The sequence below is a fragment of the Phytophthora infestans genome, genomic scaffold, assembly GCF_000142945.1.
Source record: "Phytophthora infestans T30-4 supercont1.15 genomic scaffold, whole genome shotgun sequence".
In the NCBI taxonomy this organism is placed as follows: Eukaryota; Oomycota; class Peronosporomycetes; order Peronosporales; family Peronosporaceae; genus Phytophthora; species Phytophthora infestans.
This window is the reverse complement of record NW_003303744.1, coordinates 149,189-166,207: the sequence shown is the minus strand read 5'-3', so window position 1 is coordinate 166,207 and position 17,019 is coordinate 149,189. Positions and strand designations below refer to the sequence as shown.

Below are 17,019 nucleotides of genomic sequence, written 5' to 3'. Positions count from 1 at the left end.
CCACATCAATCTTCCCATTCAGAAAAGCTGTCGTGACGTCCATCTGGTGAACTTCATAGTCCCACACAGCTGCAAGCGTCAGCAATACTCGGAGGATCTCCAGTCGCACCACAGGAGAGTAAACTTCAAGATAGTCAACTCCGTAAACTTGCATGAAGCCCTTGATCACTAATCTTGCTTTGAATCTGTCGATTTCACCATTGGCAAGATACTTGACACGAAACACCCATCGATTCTTCAATACTTTCATATTGCTAGCTCGTGGAACCAGCTCCCACGTACTGTTCTTCATCAACGCATCATACTCGTTTTGTGCAGCACTCTTCCACTGCGCGGAAAACTCATTCTTCATCGCTTCTCCAAATGTCTCGGGCTCTTGTATTGCGCTCGAGGTCAGGCAGCAGTAGTCCCGCCACCATGCAAATGCTTGTGCCTTTGCCATTTCTCGCTGCATGTCTTCTCGCGCCTTTTTCAATGTTAGAGACACACTTTCGAACTCCTCTGAATTCGTGTGTAAATACGCAACGTAGATGCAATCACCATACCATGAAGGTGGTTTGCTCACACGGCCACTCCGCGTTACTAGGTAGTCCTCAGTGCGAACACCTTCTGGCGCCACATACTCTCGCAATGCTCTGCATGAGGAGGTTTTTAAACGCTCCGTGCAAGAGTCACCACTTCGTTGCAGCATCTCCGGGTTCGCGGTCTTCATCTCGCGAGTTTCCAGAGAAGAAGTCGGCTTCTTGGTTGGTATTTCACTACGTGACTCATGTTGCTCTGACTCAGCTACATCGCTAGAGGCATGTTGCCCTGACTCGGCAACTGTCGGCGCCGCGCACCGGCCTCGCTTGCGTCGATTTTTCTTTTTGCTGTGCTTTTCTCCACAAGCAGGTATGTCTGCAGCCACACACTCAGCTCGCAGGTGGTTTACTGCAGCATGTTGCTGTTCAGTGCCGCGCACTGCCATAGACTCGACTGACGGCTGTTCCTTCTCGAATCTCACTCGTTTCTGATGAGACTTTCCACGTTCTACATCATTGCATTTTCTCTTTCCAGTAGCCCTTCCCCCAACAGCCCCACCAGTTCTGGCATTTCCTTCATTAACTGCCCCACCTGCCAGGTTCTGGTTGGTATTGTTGGTTTCAGGATTGAGCTCGATGTCTTCAGGATCGGACTCGTGCATCTCGTCCAGCATTGCCGGTATGCTCTTCATGGTAGCGTCATCTAACTCCAGATATTGCTGGGTTGACACACTAGACGTCGTCGTCGGCGTCATCAACGTTGAAATTTCAACTGCTGGAATTCGGCCTGCTTTATTCTCATAGAAGACCGCGGTATGACTGTAGAAAGCCTTTCGCGTCTTGCTGTCCAGCAAGCGATATCCACGCTTTTCACGATTGTATCCAACAAAAATGGCTTCACGCGCTTTGGCATCCATCTTTCGCCTCTCTACTTTGTCCACATAAGCCAACACTTCACACCTAAACGTACGCAGTTGCAAATATGATGGCACTTCTCGATACCATATCGAATACGGCACCTCCATATCCCTCGTTATGTTAGGCATAATATTCACACAGTAAGCTGCAGTCACTGCTGCCTCCGCCCACAACTCTTGAGGTAATGCGAAGTGATTTAACAGACATCTCATTCGCTCCGTTACGGTCCTCACCATTGGCTCTGCTACGCCATTCTGCTCCGGCGTATGCTTGATGGAAGGAGAGCAGGTCATGCCATGCTTCTTCTTGCAGATATCACTCAGCTTCCCGTATTCACGAGTATTATCCATTCGAATGTCCTTCATGCGAACGTTAAGTTGGGTCTTGACTTGCTCATAGTAGATCTCAAACTTTTCGTAAATTTCAGATCTCTCTGCTAGAAGAACAACGTCACAAAGCGACTTGCTTCGTCGATGAACAGTACAAAATATCGTTTACCAGAGTATGATTCCACTGCATATGGACCCCAGATATCTGAGTGAGTACGTTCACCAACTAGCCACTCACGCGATGGCGCGTTTGCACGAGAACGAAAACTTTTTCTAGTCATCTTTCCTTTCATGCACGACTCGCATTGAAAATCATCCGGCTCGCGCAGATCGAGTCTCTTCATCGGCCAACGTGCGTGCCGAAATAGTGCATTGAAAGCATTGCGTCCTGGATGCCCAAATCGATCGTGCCACAACTCTACATGGTGAGTTTTTCCCACTGCCACCATAGCGGTTTCTGCTGATTTCTCAAATGGAAGACGAAAGAGATTGGTTTCATCTCTGTGCGCCTTTATTCTGCTCGAATGCAACAGTACATCTGCGTAGTCCTCTTCATCAAAGTGACATCGGACTCGCTCTGTAGGTGCTAGCGCAAACGCGAAGCTTGTTTTCCCACTGCGAATAAACTGCACTGCAACTCTGGAACGTATTTTACTCCATGCAGCAGCAAAGAATATCTCCCAGTCGGAGTGACAAAATTCTTCTTCACATCACCTATGCCAACAACTTCAAGCCAATTCTTTCCGCCACACCGCACCATTGACCTCAACGGTGTAAATGACACGAAGTCAATATTCTGGTTGGTCATATGGCTCGTGGCTCCAGAGTCCAAATACCATCGATCATGAGCAAGATCAGCCACATTCTTCTCCAATTTCATCAAAGTCATAATGACGTAAGCGTTCTCATCACTTTCATTATCATTGCGACTCTTACTGCCGGTCTTGGTACTCGATTTGTTGCGCTTGTGCGCAGATCCATCATCTTGACCGTCTGTCGGAGGACGCTTGCCAAGATATGGACAATCACGCATGAAATGGTCTCCGTGGCAATGAAAACAACCGTTACCTCGCTTATGCTCACCACTGGCATGTCCTTGGCCAGCTCCACGGCTGCTTCCTCGACTTCTTTCACCACGGCCGCCAAATTCGTGTCCACGAGTACCACGGCCACCCCGTCCGCGTCCTCGGCCGCGTCCAGCTCCTCGTCCACGACCTCCTCCAGCAAGAAGAGCTTTGTCATCTTCATTTCCCTTGCTTCCTTGCTTCTTCTGCACTTGGTCATGATCATAAGCTGCCTCCAGGGCTTGTTCAAGCTGCTCGTAGTTTGGTGGGTCGTCCGGCTATTGCGATGTGTGGCTCGCCAAGAACGTTTGGACAACATTGTCGTATTCGCGCGGTAGTGAGCCAATCAGAATAGCCGGTTTATCGTATTCATCTACAGACTTGCCAACCACCGAGATGGTCTCCTTAATCCGCCGCATTTCGCTCAGGTGATCGGGCAAATTTCCTTTGGACTCAAGACGGAGGCGGCTTAATTTCACTTTTTCTTCAGCGAATTTCAGGTAGCTCTTCCCCATGAATCGCCGCTTCAGACGCTCCATTACACGATACGAAGTCCGCTCGTACTTGACTGTCTTCATTATTTGATTTGTCATCGATTCGTACAGAATCTCCTTAGTCCGAGCCGTCTTAGTAATCCAGTCCTCATGATCACTCTGTTTGCTCTCCTCAGGCTCAGTAACATCCGAGATGCAATACTGCCACAGATGCTTGCGTTGTAGCTTGAGTTTGACCCGTTCAAGCCACATCTCGAAGTCGGCACCGTCAAACGGCGGGATGGATTTCCTGTCGTGCGTAGACACCTTGTTCACCTCAGCCATTACTTCTTAGTCGTAACTGTGCTTTGCTAGCGGGAACTTAGGGCTCATAACCAGAAGAGCAATGGCTCTCAGCCGCAGCACGAATGAGGAGAAGAAAGAAGCTGTAGCTTGGCGGCAAAAGCCACATGTGTGTCTCGTAGTGTATTGAAAAATGAGTTCGTTCTTTCCTTTTCTGTTGTGGTTTTGTCTTACACTAACTGTAAGCACCAACGAGCAGTACTAAACCTCAACAGTTTTCAACAAGCAAGAAGGGCATGCAGTCGTTTCTTGGAGCGGTTAATTACTACAGCCGCTTCATTCAAGACTTCGCGGTCTACGGTGCGGCGCTGTACCAGCTCAAGGTTGAAGACTTTGCCGTTGAAGGTGGCCTTTCTGTGACACGTCGTTTCTTCGAAAATTTGAAGACGAGTGTTTCACATTCACCCATCCTCAGGCACTTCGATCGGTCGAAAGAAGTTCACGTCATGCTCTTTGCGAATGAATGGGCGTTGAGCACTACGCTAATGCAAGAACATGAAGGCAAGTTACACCCCGTAAGGCTCCTCGGTCGGGTGCTCAAGGAGGCCGAGATGAACTACCATCCTGCTGAGAAGGAAGTTTTGGCGTTACTTCTGCTGTTGAAGATCTGTTACGTCCAGCTGGCAGGAAAGACGCTACATGTCTATACACGATTCTCGACGTTAGAGTGGGTGCATAAGTCGAAGTCTCTCTTCGGACGCGCGGTCCAGTTCGCAGTGGCGCCTGAAGGTGCAGCGCGTGAGAGAGAAACATGTCGCCTTCGCGCAGCTACTGCAGTCAAGCATCACGAGCTTCGTCGACCTGGAAGACTCGCTCGCGCCGGTGGCACCTCCAGACAAGGGTTCCCCGACTATACGAATGGACCCCGCGTTGCTGTACGCCAGGCTTTCCCGTAATTACAGCGGATTCGTCATGTCTTTTGACGGATCAGCGAAGACAGAGAAGTACGGTGGCTACGGGAGTTGTTCATGGGTGCTGTGGAGCCTTCCTGAGTGGAAGGTAGTGATTGCTGCAAACGCTTACCTCTCGGCCACCACGGTGAATGAGGCAGAGTACACAGGAATGATAAACGGTGTCAAGGCTGCTATTGCCCACGGTGCCGAGGATTTAGTCATCGTTGGTGACTCAAGGCTCGCGATTCAACAATCACTAGGGGTGATCGCATGCAGGAAGGAAACTTTGCTAGCGCTGCTGAATACTCACAAGGAACTCACGGCCAAGCTTCGATCAGTTAAATATCTTCACGTTGTACGAGAATACAACGCTGCCGCGGATTCGTTAGCCACTGAAGCGCTGGAATCAAAGGTCAGCCGGGTCATCTTGGCTGAAACTCGCAAGTCGGAATTGGCGTCGCTGAATCGCATCCAGGAAATGATCTACGAACCGGATGAAGACTCGGTAGATGTTTCGTCACGTGGAGCAGAGCGTCAAATACATGTACTGTCAGGCAGCGAGTCTTCAAAGTGGAAAACTTTCGAAAATTTCGTGGTTGATTACGGCTCACCAGAGTGTGATTATGGTAATATGGCAGTGATGACTCGGCGACAGACGAAAGCTAAGAAACGCGTCAGGTTTGCGGATGAACACTTGGAGAAGGTCTCGAAAGCTCAAGAACAGCATGAAGAACGACGAGAGACGTCCACCGAAGATTCATTCGGCGAAGATTTGCCAGACCATCCTCACAAGACTGTACCAGCGGCATTTCCCGATGCGGAAGATGTTGACCCGGTAGCGATACAGCGGGAACGACGCAGACGGATACTGGTGGAACAAGACGAGGAGCAGAAGTGGTTTAACATCAAGAAGGTGCTTCAGGGCCAAGCACAAGAGCTGAGTTACAAAGAAGCTCGAGATGCCTGGAAGTACGCTGACCGGTTCGTGTTATCAGAAGACGGCGTGCTTCACTATCTTGGATTGAATCGGCGGTACGACCACGGTTGGCAAGAGGAGACAAAGATGCGGCTTGTGGTACCGACAACGATGATTCAAGAGGTCTTGCAGAACTGTCACGACTCGCTGGAAGGAGGACATCAAGGTGTGGTGAGAACGTTCCATCGCGTTAAGTCCGATTATTATTGGATCGGCTTGTACGCTGACGTGAAGAAGCATGCGAAGTCATGTCCAGATTGTAGCTCGAGTAAAAGCCGTCCGCAGCTTCGTGGATACTCGCCTGGCAACGTACTAGCCGAACGACCTTTCCAGATCGTCTCGATGGATTTTGTGATCCCACTACCGAAATCTCGCAGGGGCAACACTGCGTTGCTCCTATTTCAGTGCTCGTTCACGGGATTCGTTATTGCCAAGGCTATGTCGGATACGACTGCACTGAGTGTTGCCCAAGTGCTCGAAGAATGTAACGATGGTTCGGAGCCCCATCATTAATAAGGCACGACCGCGACCAACGCTTCATGAGCGAGGTTTTCCAAGCATTTGCAGAGATGATGCAGTCAAGATCACGGGCGACTTTGAGCTATCGGCCACAGGCTAATGGACAGCAGGAACGCTCGGTGAAGTCGGTGATGGGTTCCGTACGGGTGTACGCGGAAGACCCTCTACAGAAAGATTGGGACGAAATCGCAGAGAAGCTGGTATTTGCTATTAATACTTCTCAAGACACTACAAGGAAGGAAACACCGCTCTACCTCGTTCACGGTGGGGATGCGCAGTCGACGTTGCGGGCAATGTCGTCATCACTCAAACGAGGACTCGGCAAGCAGTCTGACGCACTGGCGTGGCGGCGCGAGATCAATCGACAACATGAGGTCGCCCTCACTATGGCCAAAGATTATCAGGCTGTAGAAAAGGAGCGAAGGGCTAAAAAGCATAATGAGGCCCTGAGTCGACTGTAATAAGCTGTTGTACCTCAACCAAGTGGAAACGAACACTCGGCGAACCCTCCAGAAGCTTCGGAAGAGATGGAAGATCCTGCAAGAGCTCCACCGAGATCTCTTTTTGAGATTGGGAGCCGGGCGTGGTTGTACATGGAACGCGTCAAACCGGGCTTGACGAAGAAATTAGCTCACCGATGGCATGGACCTTTTCGGATCAAGCGCAAGGTGGAAGAGTTTGCGTACGAGCTGGAACTGCCTGACCGAAGTGGGTATCGCTTTTACCCAGTAGTGCATGTGTCAAGACTCAAGGCCGTCAACGAATTCAACAGTCGGCCGAACACTCGGTTGGTACTAGACGCGACTAATGAAGCAAGACTCGACTTCGATGAGGAACTATTGCCTGAGGACAGCTGGGAACCAGATCAAGTTGCCGGTGAATATGAAGTCGAGGCCATCCTCGACGACAGAACACCACTGTCGACGAGCACGGAGCGTGCTGTACGCGAGTTCAAAGTCAAGTGGGTTGGTTATGAAGATCCAACTTGGGAACCAGCATCCAACTTGTCATGTGGAGGTCTGCTGTACGACTATTTGCGAGCCAAGAAGAGCGAGAATCGGCTGCAGATGGCGCAAGTGGCGGACGAAGACTAGCGTGACTGGATCACGTGTGAACTGTCCACAGGGCGATGCAGCCTGTGGTAACAGACGAAAAACGTAACTGCAACAACAAATTGTATATGCATTTAAAGAACAACATGAACATGATTACGCTGTGGAAGTGGGTTAAGAAAAAGAAAACATGAATGCCGACCGGGGAGCGACCACTGAAAACGAAGTCACGCGGGAAACCTCAACAGCTAGCTGAGATGCTGGAGAATGTCGTGGAGCGTGCAGCGAGGATTCAAATCGATTCCAATTGCCTGGCCGCGGTGGCCAAGAGTGCCAACGAAGTCGAGCCACCACTCTCCTTCTCCTCTTCATCAGGAGCCTGAGCCTCGGCAGCTGGAGCTGCAGCCGAACCCTGCGAATCCTCGGTACCAGCTTCAACAGGAGCAGCAGTCAGAGCGGGACGTGGAGTAGCCGGTGGCGAGTCAAACAACGAGCGCCAGGTCGGAATAAGTTCAGTTGAATCGAGAGACGGGTCAACGACCACGCTTCGGTACACATTCACGAAACGCGTACCACGAGGATTGAAGAGCTCCGGATTACGCTGGCACGGGAAGTACGTGGTGTTGTACGGGTGCTGATGCGGCGCATTCATCCATCCAGTACGCCAGGGCTGACGAGCGTCGAGAGCCGGAACCTCGGAAAGCCAGTCAGATGTCCGAGGTGCGAACGACAAGTTTTCAATGGGGTACCACGGTTCGACGGCTCCAAAAGCAACTCGGGACGAATGAACGGCGCGCCAGAAGTACCAGAGGAAACCGAGTCACGACTCCACGCCATGTACTGCTCACGGTACTTGTTACGAAGACGATCGGCACGACGGTCGCGCTCACTGAAGAGCTTCTTCAACAGAGCTCTCAGTTCCTTCAAGCGCTCCTTGTCGTGGCCAACCTTTTTCGCTTCTTCAGCGAGACCTCGTTCAATACCAGCCAACGGAAGCCAGTGGAGACGCTCCCACAACGCGAACCCGAGGTCACCTTGCTTACCGCCGTCACCCCGAAGGTTCGCCCAGATCATCTTGAGACGGGTCTCAATCGGAGCACGCTTGGAGATGGGAACGCTTGGATGGAAGTCGACAGTGTCGAAGAGACAGGCTTGAAGATGATAGAGCTGCCGAAGCTGCTGGTACGGGTGATCAGGATGCGAGTACGCTTGGAGACCCTCCAACGTTGTACGCACGGTCACCTCACCAGCTGGTTCGGTAAGGGTTAAGCTCAAGAGTCGCTCGAAACACTTCTTGGCGCCTGCGTCAGTAAACTCCATGTCCACGTACGGAAGAACCCACGGTGGCAAGGTGGACGAAGTCGGTACCGTAGGGCTACCACCAGACAACACTCGGTGAGGCAACGGCTCAACCGACGGTGCACCACCACGACGCGGCACCGAAGTGTAGGTGGCCGTAACCACGCGCCCAGGTCCAGCATCGAGAGTCCAAATAGGCGGACGAGGAGACACCGGAACAGGAGGAGAAGATGCTGGTGCTGGGTGACTTGCCGGTGGCGAAGGAGGCGGACCGGCAACTATGATGGGGGAAGTCATCATCGGCGAAGGATTTGGCCGAGGTGGAGTCGGAGGACGAGCTGGACCAAGATTGCTCCAATTTATCTCGGAACTTCAATATCTTCGTCATCGAGTGTGCTTGAATGGCGGAACATCACCACCACCACTGGGAGCATCAGGAGAATCATCCACCGAAGGTTCATTTTCATCCACGTCATTTCCACGATCGTCATCAGCATTTCCATCGTCATCAATCTCCATCGAAAAGTCGGGCGAAGACACGCTTGGTACGACAGCCGTCGGAATAGTCGGAGCCGGCTTCGAAGACACGGAGGCTAGTGGAGCAGCTTCAACAGGGGCAGACCCTGCTGTAGAAACAACTCCCGAGACTTCAACTGTCTTGGACGTCGCAACAGACGCCGAAGCAGACTTGCCTTGTGGGACAGTGTGGTCCGACTCTTCACCTTCATCACTTGAGCCGAACATGAGTCGCATTTGCTCGGCCTCGCGCAGAGCTTCTTCAGCAGCACGTATGTCGGCTGGAGAAGGAGAAATCGTTGAAGCTGGTGGCTTGGCCACATTGGGAGGACCCTGAGGCGGGGGCGAAGGCGCGTCAGGAGAATCAGAAACATCGTTGTGATCCCCAGACTCCACATCTTTACCCGAAGGCTCTGTGGCAGTTTCATGAACCGAAGGGATGCTGCTTGGATCAGCGTTCCCCATGTCCACGTCACTCTGGTCGCCGCTGAGGTCGACTACGGCGGGACTAGAAGAAGACGTTGGTGTAGGAGGTGGCGACCATGAGCTCGGAGAAGACGGTACAGACTTGGACCGAGTCTTCATATGACGTCGGGGCGACTTGGCAGGAGAATGAGGACGAGATTTCTTGCGCTTCTTCTGGGCCGCCTTCTTCCACGCCTTCGGGCCGAACAGCGATCTACGAGCAGACTTGGGAGTTGAAGTATCGGCAGGTGGCGCATCACCGAGACCAGCAGCTGCCATCGAAGTACTGGCCTTGTCCGTTGGGATTATGGCCTTGTCCTCGTCAGAGTCGTCCATCTCGTCGTCTGAATCCTCGCCACCTGGTTTAAAACGCTTATGGGACTTCCTATGGGCCACTTGGTGAGCGGCCTTGGCCAAAGCTGCAGGAAGGGCTTGAGGATCGTCCGAAGACGCGGTGGCAGACTGGATGCGCCGCAAAGCGACTAACGTCTCCTTATCCAAGTCCAGCGCGTCCAGGTCCTGCTCACCCGCAGTCAGACCTATCACGAAAGATTGTGAACGAACGTTAGTTGCTGAACACACGGTGGAAGGAGCGACATTAGGAACGTACCATCAACAGCCAGACGAAGTACCTCGGGATCCATCCCGGCCAGACTCACGTGTGCACGGAGGGTGCATTTCGCTTGGAGGAGGCGAGTGTTACGGTCTTGCTGGTTCTCGAGGACTTTGAGCGTGTCGTTATCAGCATACTTGCCCTGGGCAAGCTTTACCAGAAGGAGGTGGAGCTTCCGAGTTTGCTCGGTATTCGCTCCAATAAAAGACTTGTACACCTCGCGTTCGCGAGCCAGCTTCTTCTGCAATGTACTGATAAACACGTCCCGAGCTTGGACCTCGCAGTGCAGACGTTTCAAGTCTTCTGCGTGTCGATCCATAGTGGCTTGAACAGTGGCGAGCATGGCGTCGTTCTTGGCATTCGACTCGCGGCGAAACTTGACGTTGTGGTGAAGGGCTTCAATCTCAGCGTTGGCAGCCTTGAGGAACGCCTCCGCGTTCTCACGAGTCATGATTTCGGGTGCCACCGAACGTACGGCGGCAGCAGCCTCGGACTGAGCAAACCGCAACTGAGGCTCCAAGTCGGCGACTCGTTCGGGTAATGCCGACAGCGCGTCAGGAAGAGGTTGTACCGCAGCGAGGACATCATCGAAACCAACAGCAGCCTCGAGGCGACGTTGAGTGTGTACATCGCAGTGGAGAGGAGGCGCAACGCTGAGCTGCACTTGATGACGAGCCATTGCAGTCAAGTACGGAATTATCGAGGTCATCATGTGATCGACCGATGTCTCCGTACTTGCAGCCAGCATGGCGCGCAGCGAATCTTCGGTGAGTGGTGGTGTACCACCAGCAGGCGCAGGAGGAGCAGCAGGAGCCATCTTCGCGGATTCAGCGACGACGGGAAGTGCTGCAGGAGCTACCGCAGGGAGTGAAGGGTCCGGGGCAGGAAGCGCCGGAGGACCGGTTGATGACGCTGCTGTCGGAGGAAGTGTAGCAGACTGAGGGGTGTTCGAACCCTCGGCCTTGCCCTCCTGAGAAACAAGTCGAGTAACGCGAGGTGATGAGCAAGGTGCCGATGATTCAAGAGAAGGATGAGCTGACGTACCTCCAGCTGTTCACGTTCGCGACGTCTACGAGGATTGAGACGCTGAAAAGCGTCGGACACGGCTCGATTCAGACGCTTGGACATACGGTGGCGAGATGGTAAATTGAAGAATGAAGAAATGTCACAACGGGCACCAGTACCGTGGCTTCCATTGCGACAGGGGCAGTTGTGGTGTAGTGATTTCTCCGTAGTTGCGGATTATCACCCGTCGACAAAGACGTGACACCGCCCAAGTTGTTCAAGCGACGAACCCTCGGTCAGGTGATGTACGGAGACGCCAAGGTGCAAGGGACTCGACGGCGTCACTCCCGAGCTTTCAACAAGTATCGGATACGGCCATACGTCACTGAATCCAGGCTGTCCTTATTATTAATAATGGACTGGCCGGATTCGCATTCAGCGGACCATCTACGGTACGAAACCTCAGTGGCGTTGGGATGAGTTCGCGGAAGACCCAGCGACCCTTGGAAGGTACGTTCACCGCCTGGGACAGGGCGCGGACCGTTAAAGATGCTCATGCGACGGCGCAGACGACGCTTGGCATGCAAGAAGATCCATAACGGATCATTGTTCACTTGATATTTGTATACTTGATTAGGACTTCTTATTAGGAATAGACCCGAAAGGGTAAGCTTAAATACAGAACAGAATTTCCACTCAAGCACACAGAGCGACGTCCGGCTTCAAGGTAAGCGTCAGGTCAAGCTTGTTTGAGTGTGTTATGCCTGTCGGTGAACTCGAAGCTCTGTAGCGAGGGTTCCTCCGGCAAGGCCAAGAGACTTTGTGTATTGGCCGATTATTATCGGGAGGTTTTACGTGACGGCTTATTGTTGCCTATTTGCACGACTGGGAGTGCTTGAATTGCCTCCTTTTTATTCTTCCAGCCGAGTGTTGAGCACTCGGTGATCTCGTAAAAGGCTTACCCGTGCCTGGTACCCTTCCGCTGTTGGGACCACGAGGATTCAAAACACCTGCTAGCTTTGCTCGTGCTAGTAGCGTGTTCTTATTTTTACTGGTTGGCCTATATAAGTAGTTTACAAGGTCCAGTTTGTCCCGTGCAAGGGCAGAACTGGGGTCTTCAGGTCCGCCCGAATGATCGTTTACTATCCTAGTAGACGTATTGTTGTGGGAACGTCCTAACTACATTTGTAGCTAGAGTTCACGTGGGAATTCCAACACCACATAGCGTCCTTGTTGTCAAGTAAGTAGAAGCTTGAGTTGCTGTGGTCGAGGGTGTGTGTGGGTCTGGAGTTGTGCAACAATTTTAGTGCGCTTCTCTTGTACACACCAAATATTAAAACTTGCGAACCTCATTCTGAATATGGATTTCGTAGTCACCGTTAGCCGCACAAGGTACAGTTGCTGTGAACCCAGCCAAGCACCCCAGAAGCGACTTTTGCGATTGAGATGACCTTTTGAGCGAGAGCCTTGAGAAACATCATGAGTACACCAATAGATCTTGTGATTCCAATGAAACTCCGTTGGAATCTGATTTTCGTTAGTTCTGCATATCGCCAAAGACGTAGCTTAGTCCTATTAGGGATTCGAGCAGGATAAAATCGGTGTTTACATACCTGTTGTGTAGAACTGTAGACTCAGAGCTCCGAATACGAAACTTCATATTGTTCTTCTTGTATTGCATGAAAAAATTTATGAAAGTTACAATGGGACCGGATGGAAACGGAGCTACCACATTTGCAATATCGTTGCGGTCCGGAAACATGGTCTTCATCTCTTTCAATGGCCTACTGATACGCTTTCGAGACCTATACCCTCGACGTGATGCACTCACAAGGTCATAAGGTTGGTTACGACCCTCGCCATACGAATGATATTCGTCCTGCTCGTCGTGCCCATTGTCTTGCTTGTCTTGTTTGGAGTAGGGCATGACTTGCGCGTCGCCTTGTTTCACCTTCTCGTCACTTCGCGCCTATGACCCTGCATCCACCATCACCTTACGTTTCTTCTTTGAGGGCACCGACTCATGCGAAGAATACCGTCGATTAACGAAGCGTTGCTGAGGAGACTGTCGTCGTTTCTTCCCATCTGTAAAATTAAAAAATAACAACTATAAGTCATAGTTGAAGAAAGCAACCTTACTAAAACAGCAACATTTATTTAAAGCAACCATACACATACCGGATAGATTTCCGCGCAGCCTTCCGTCCTTGGCGTTTGCAGCTCGTGCATTACGACTTAATCGATTAACACGCGGTATTAGTCTCAACAAGTATGTACTGCGAGTAAGCTGAACAAACGCGCCGAGGTTTAAGGGGTCGTCTGTGTCGCCGGAAATCTCCTCATCATCTTCAGAGTCTTCCGTGTCGACGTTGTAGTCGTCCTCGCTGCTGTCGTCCTGCTCCATGCCAAGGGTGGCATACATATAGTTCAGCTCAAACTTATGTACTCGCAGGCCCCGCGCTTTAATAGAAATACAACACATAATAATATTAGATAATTCATGCGATACCTTCGCGTATGAGTTTGTTTCGCACCTTTCGACGAGGTTCTTTGCGCCATCCATCCTGGCACTCTTTTGCGCGTTGCCTCACTGAGTTTCCGCTCCCTGCCCACTGCTGGACCACTCGTCCTTCCACGCTGTCCGCGCTGCGCCGTAAAGTCTGCCGCGCGATTTTTGGAAATGAGAGGCCCAAAGCAATCGTACTTAGTTTGAAATCGTATTTATCTGAGAATCGCACTTAAATGGGTCTGAATCACACGTTAATTTAGAAAATATACTCCCGTTAAAAATTTTGAATTTCAGTTTTCGCAACCTTACATGTCTCAGATCGTCTAAAGCACTATAGTAAGGTTGCGGGTACCACTCCGCAAAATAATGAGTGCCAACGACAAAAGCAATGACAAGCACAACTTCGATTCTTTTTAACAATTATGGTAATATTTTTGTTTCTTATTTGTGTTTGATTTTAATTGATTTTTACCTTCTAAAAAACAAAAAATAAAGAAATTTTGCCTGTTAGTATTACAGGATTTAATTTTCGCAAATAGCACTAATAAAACATTAAAATATTATCTTTTTGATTTTGTGAAAGCCAGCAAAAATAGTGCTGCACCAATTATATAATTACTGGTATCGTACTACACAGCCAGTCGAGGTTTTTCACGTCCCGAAAATTCTCGCAGTGACGATGGCAGTCGCTTACGTTTATACTTGGTTTTTGTAAGGATTGCTCATCTCCCTCACCACGTCACACAAAACAAACTTTGTGCCACAAACCATTCACGACTTCGAGCAGCTACGTTAGACTTCGGCACTACGGGTGGACAGGCAATCACACGGTGAGATCGTCGCACTCCACTTGCTATTTTCCTGCAGAGAGACATAATGGCGGAGACATCCAGTGACCAGCCTCAGACTCCCGTAAAGCTCGCCAAGCAGCTCGTTGTGGACGCGGCCGCCGCCATGGCTGCGTCGCTCGGCGTGGCCCCCTTCATCACCATCGTGGACCGTGCCATTATCGAGAACGCCAGCGGCGCCCGCCCACTTGGTCGTGGCCTTAAAGAGCTCAGCGCTGACTTTGTTAAGCACCCACTGCGCTTTATTGGCAAGCGAGAGTTCCACCTCATCTTCGGTCTTTACACAGCCACGTACGTCGCCGCCAACGTCGTCGACTCTGTGTGCGAGTACGCCGAGACGGACAACCAGATGCCCAAATTTATCGGCACCACGGCCGTCAACATGTCGCTCTGCATTGCCAAGGATCGCGCCTTCGCCCGTATGTTCGGTGTCATCGCACCCGCAGCTTTTCCGCTCACATCTATCGGCCTTTTTGCCGTGCGCGACTCCATGACTTGCGGCGCGTCATTTAACGCCCCCAAGGTGCTGGCCAAGAAGATCGAGGACAAGGGTCTAATGGAAAAGTCTGGCGCCAACACCTTCGCGCAGCTCGTCTGTCCCGCAGCCGTGCAATTCTTGTCCACACCGCTGCACCTGCTGGGTCTTGATCTGTACAACAACAACGGCCACGCTATGTCGCAACGTGTGGGCTTCATCCAGCGTGAATACGTCAAATCTGTGCTAGCCCGTGTCGGCCGTATCGGACCTGCCTTCGGTATCGGCGGTGTGGGCAACGCCTACTTCCGGAACACGCTCCGCGCCAAGTTGGATTAGCTTTTATCATGGAATCATAAAGCGACTACAGGGTTCTAGCATGCGAGAAGCGCAAGTCACCAAGTACACCACCAGCACCGACCAGTGAATACAGGAGATACAATTATGTAATGTTGTTCTGGAGGATACCTTGCTATCTACATGTAGTACAACGTAGTACTGTAGTAGTATATTATAAAGCCATTGCATGATCGTTTATCATCAGCTACTACTACGTAGCTCTGACATGTACTACTACCGGTAGGACTTGTGAGATGCTACTACATGTCGTGATTAAATATTCCGGTAGTACGGTACTTACTTCAAGTAGTATTTATCTGTAGTAGTAGTAATTACCTGTACTGGTAGTACCAGTATGGTACTGTACTGGTTTTACTGTACAGTAGTAGCCTTTTGTTTACTGTTGAAGCTTTGTTTTAAGGTTCTGCGTGCCTCGCACTAATAGTTTATCCACGCGTTCAAGTGCACTACTAGTTGCCTCTTTGCAGCACCGTTTCTAGTCTTCGACAGTGTCGTCGTCGTCGCTGTCATCGTCGTCCTCTTCTTCTTCTTCGGCCTCCTTCAGCGCTACCTCTTTGATCTCCCGCTCCAGCTCAGCGAAATTTTTTAGCACTTTCCGTACGCCTCGTTCTGCCTTCTCAGGGTTGATGCGGGCAGCAGATGCACGCGCTTTCTGTAGCTCCTTAAGGAGAGGAGTTTTGGGACCCTGCGGTATGGAATAACAACACACACATGTTAGCGTATTATCACAAAAACGTTAAGACAAACGCACTTCGTTAGACGAACCTCGTGCTCCACTAACACTTCCATTTGCTTGTCGTATGCTTGGAGAAGCAGATTCAACAAGTCGTCCGAAGACATGGCGAAGAAGTGCAGGAACGACGGCTTCCCGACAGACGACCGAGTGTCTATGATTGAACCTAAATCATCACCCTACATAAAGACAAAGAGCGCTGTAAATAAAAAGTCACCCACATCTCACAGGTCGCAGCAGAAGAAGCCTGACCTTTACGCGGATGAAGGCACCAGGATATCCATCAAGCTCTTGAACGCCATGCAATTTCTACGCAGCCAATACCCATGTCAGTACACCAGAATGAGAGCTCCAACTGCTGTCAATTCACCTACTGATGACGAAGTTTGTGCAGGAGGCCACTCCAAAGCGTACCACCAACGACACAGCAGCTCCTGCACCAGTCGGCCCTTGAGCGTCTCGTACAGTTCCTCTGTGCACTCCTGCTGCCGGATCTTAATCTGTAATGGCCATATTCAATCAGTTTATAATTCAACATCCTCGTCACGAAGATATTGCCAGCTCCCACCTTTATTACTCGCTTCTTGGTCTTGCGCGGCGTGGAGCGGGAACTGGGAGTCGATACTGACGCCCTCTCCGTCTTGACCTTCGTTTCTACCTTCAACTTCTTGCGCTTAGCTAGGCCGATGATGGGAATGTCATCGTCGCTGTCGCTGTCGGATGCTGGCTGCCGCTTGGTGCTGCTCACTCCATTAGCCACTGACGGCACCTCCGCCTTCACTTCAGCCTTCACTTTAACTTTCACCTCTTCCTTCACCTCTTCCTTCACCTTCAGAGCTTTAGCTCGTAAAGCTGAGAGCGGGACATCGTCGTCACTGTCGCTATCACTGCGGCAAAGAAAGAAACCGTGGCGTGAGATCTTCCGACTTCCCCACGCTATAGCGACGGCTACCGATAACTTGAAGATACAATAGCACGATGACGACGTATTGCAGTCCTTCTTTTATCAATATGACTATCCACAGAGAGCTATACCTGTCGATAATGCGCGGAATGGACGGAATCGCACTCATCCTCAGCGTCGGTGG

At 51.0% G+C, this 17,019-nt stretch overlaps 4 protein-coding genes across 4 annotated transcripts; 1 reads left to right on the top strand and 3 right to left on the bottom strand.

Moving 5' to 3' along the window:
* Positions 1-3,318: 3,318 nt before the first annotated feature.
* On the bottom strand, positions 3,319-3,650 carry PITG_09429 (uncharacterized protein; the record flags this gene model as incomplete). The annotated part of the gene is made up of 2 exons (XM_002903036.1): positions 3,319-3,400; positions 3,436-3,650. 2 exons carry the CDS (start codon positions 3,648-3,650, stop codon positions 3,319-3,321), a joined length of 297 nt encoding a protein of 98 aa, XP_002903082.1.
* A 9,018-nt stretch (positions 3,651-12,668) lies between these two features.
* On the bottom strand, positions 12,669-13,634 carry PITG_09428 (uncharacterized protein; the record flags this gene model as incomplete). Its single annotated transcript, XM_002903035.1, has 3 exons — positions 12,669-13,091; positions 13,185-13,466; positions 13,541-13,634. 3 exons carry the CDS (start codon positions 13,563-13,565, stop codon positions 12,976-12,978), a joined length of 423 nt encoding a protein of 140 aa, XP_002903081.1.
* Positions 13,635-14,391: 757 nt separating this feature from the next.
* PITG_09427 (uncharacterized protein) lies at positions 14,392-15,177 on the top strand (the record flags this gene model as incomplete). The annotated part of the gene is made up of 1 exon (XM_002903034.1): positions 14,392-15,177. One exon carries the CDS (start codon positions 14,392-14,394, stop codon positions 15,175-15,177), a length of 786 nt encoding a protein of 261 aa, XP_002903080.1.
* Positions 15,178-15,673: 496 nt separating this feature from the next.
* Positions 15,674-17,004, bottom strand: PITG_09426 (uncharacterized protein; the record flags this gene model as incomplete). The annotated part of the gene is made up of 7 exons (XM_002903033.1): positions 15,674-15,883; positions 15,964-16,110; positions 16,184-16,240; positions 16,306-16,431; positions 16,500-16,664; positions 16,737-16,818; positions 16,967-17,004. The coding sequence occupies 7 exons, from the start codon at positions 17,002-17,004 to the stop codon at positions 15,674-15,676; spliced, it is 825 nt and encodes a 274-aa protein (XP_002903079.1).
* Between the last annotated feature and the right edge of the window lie 15 nt (positions 17,005-17,019).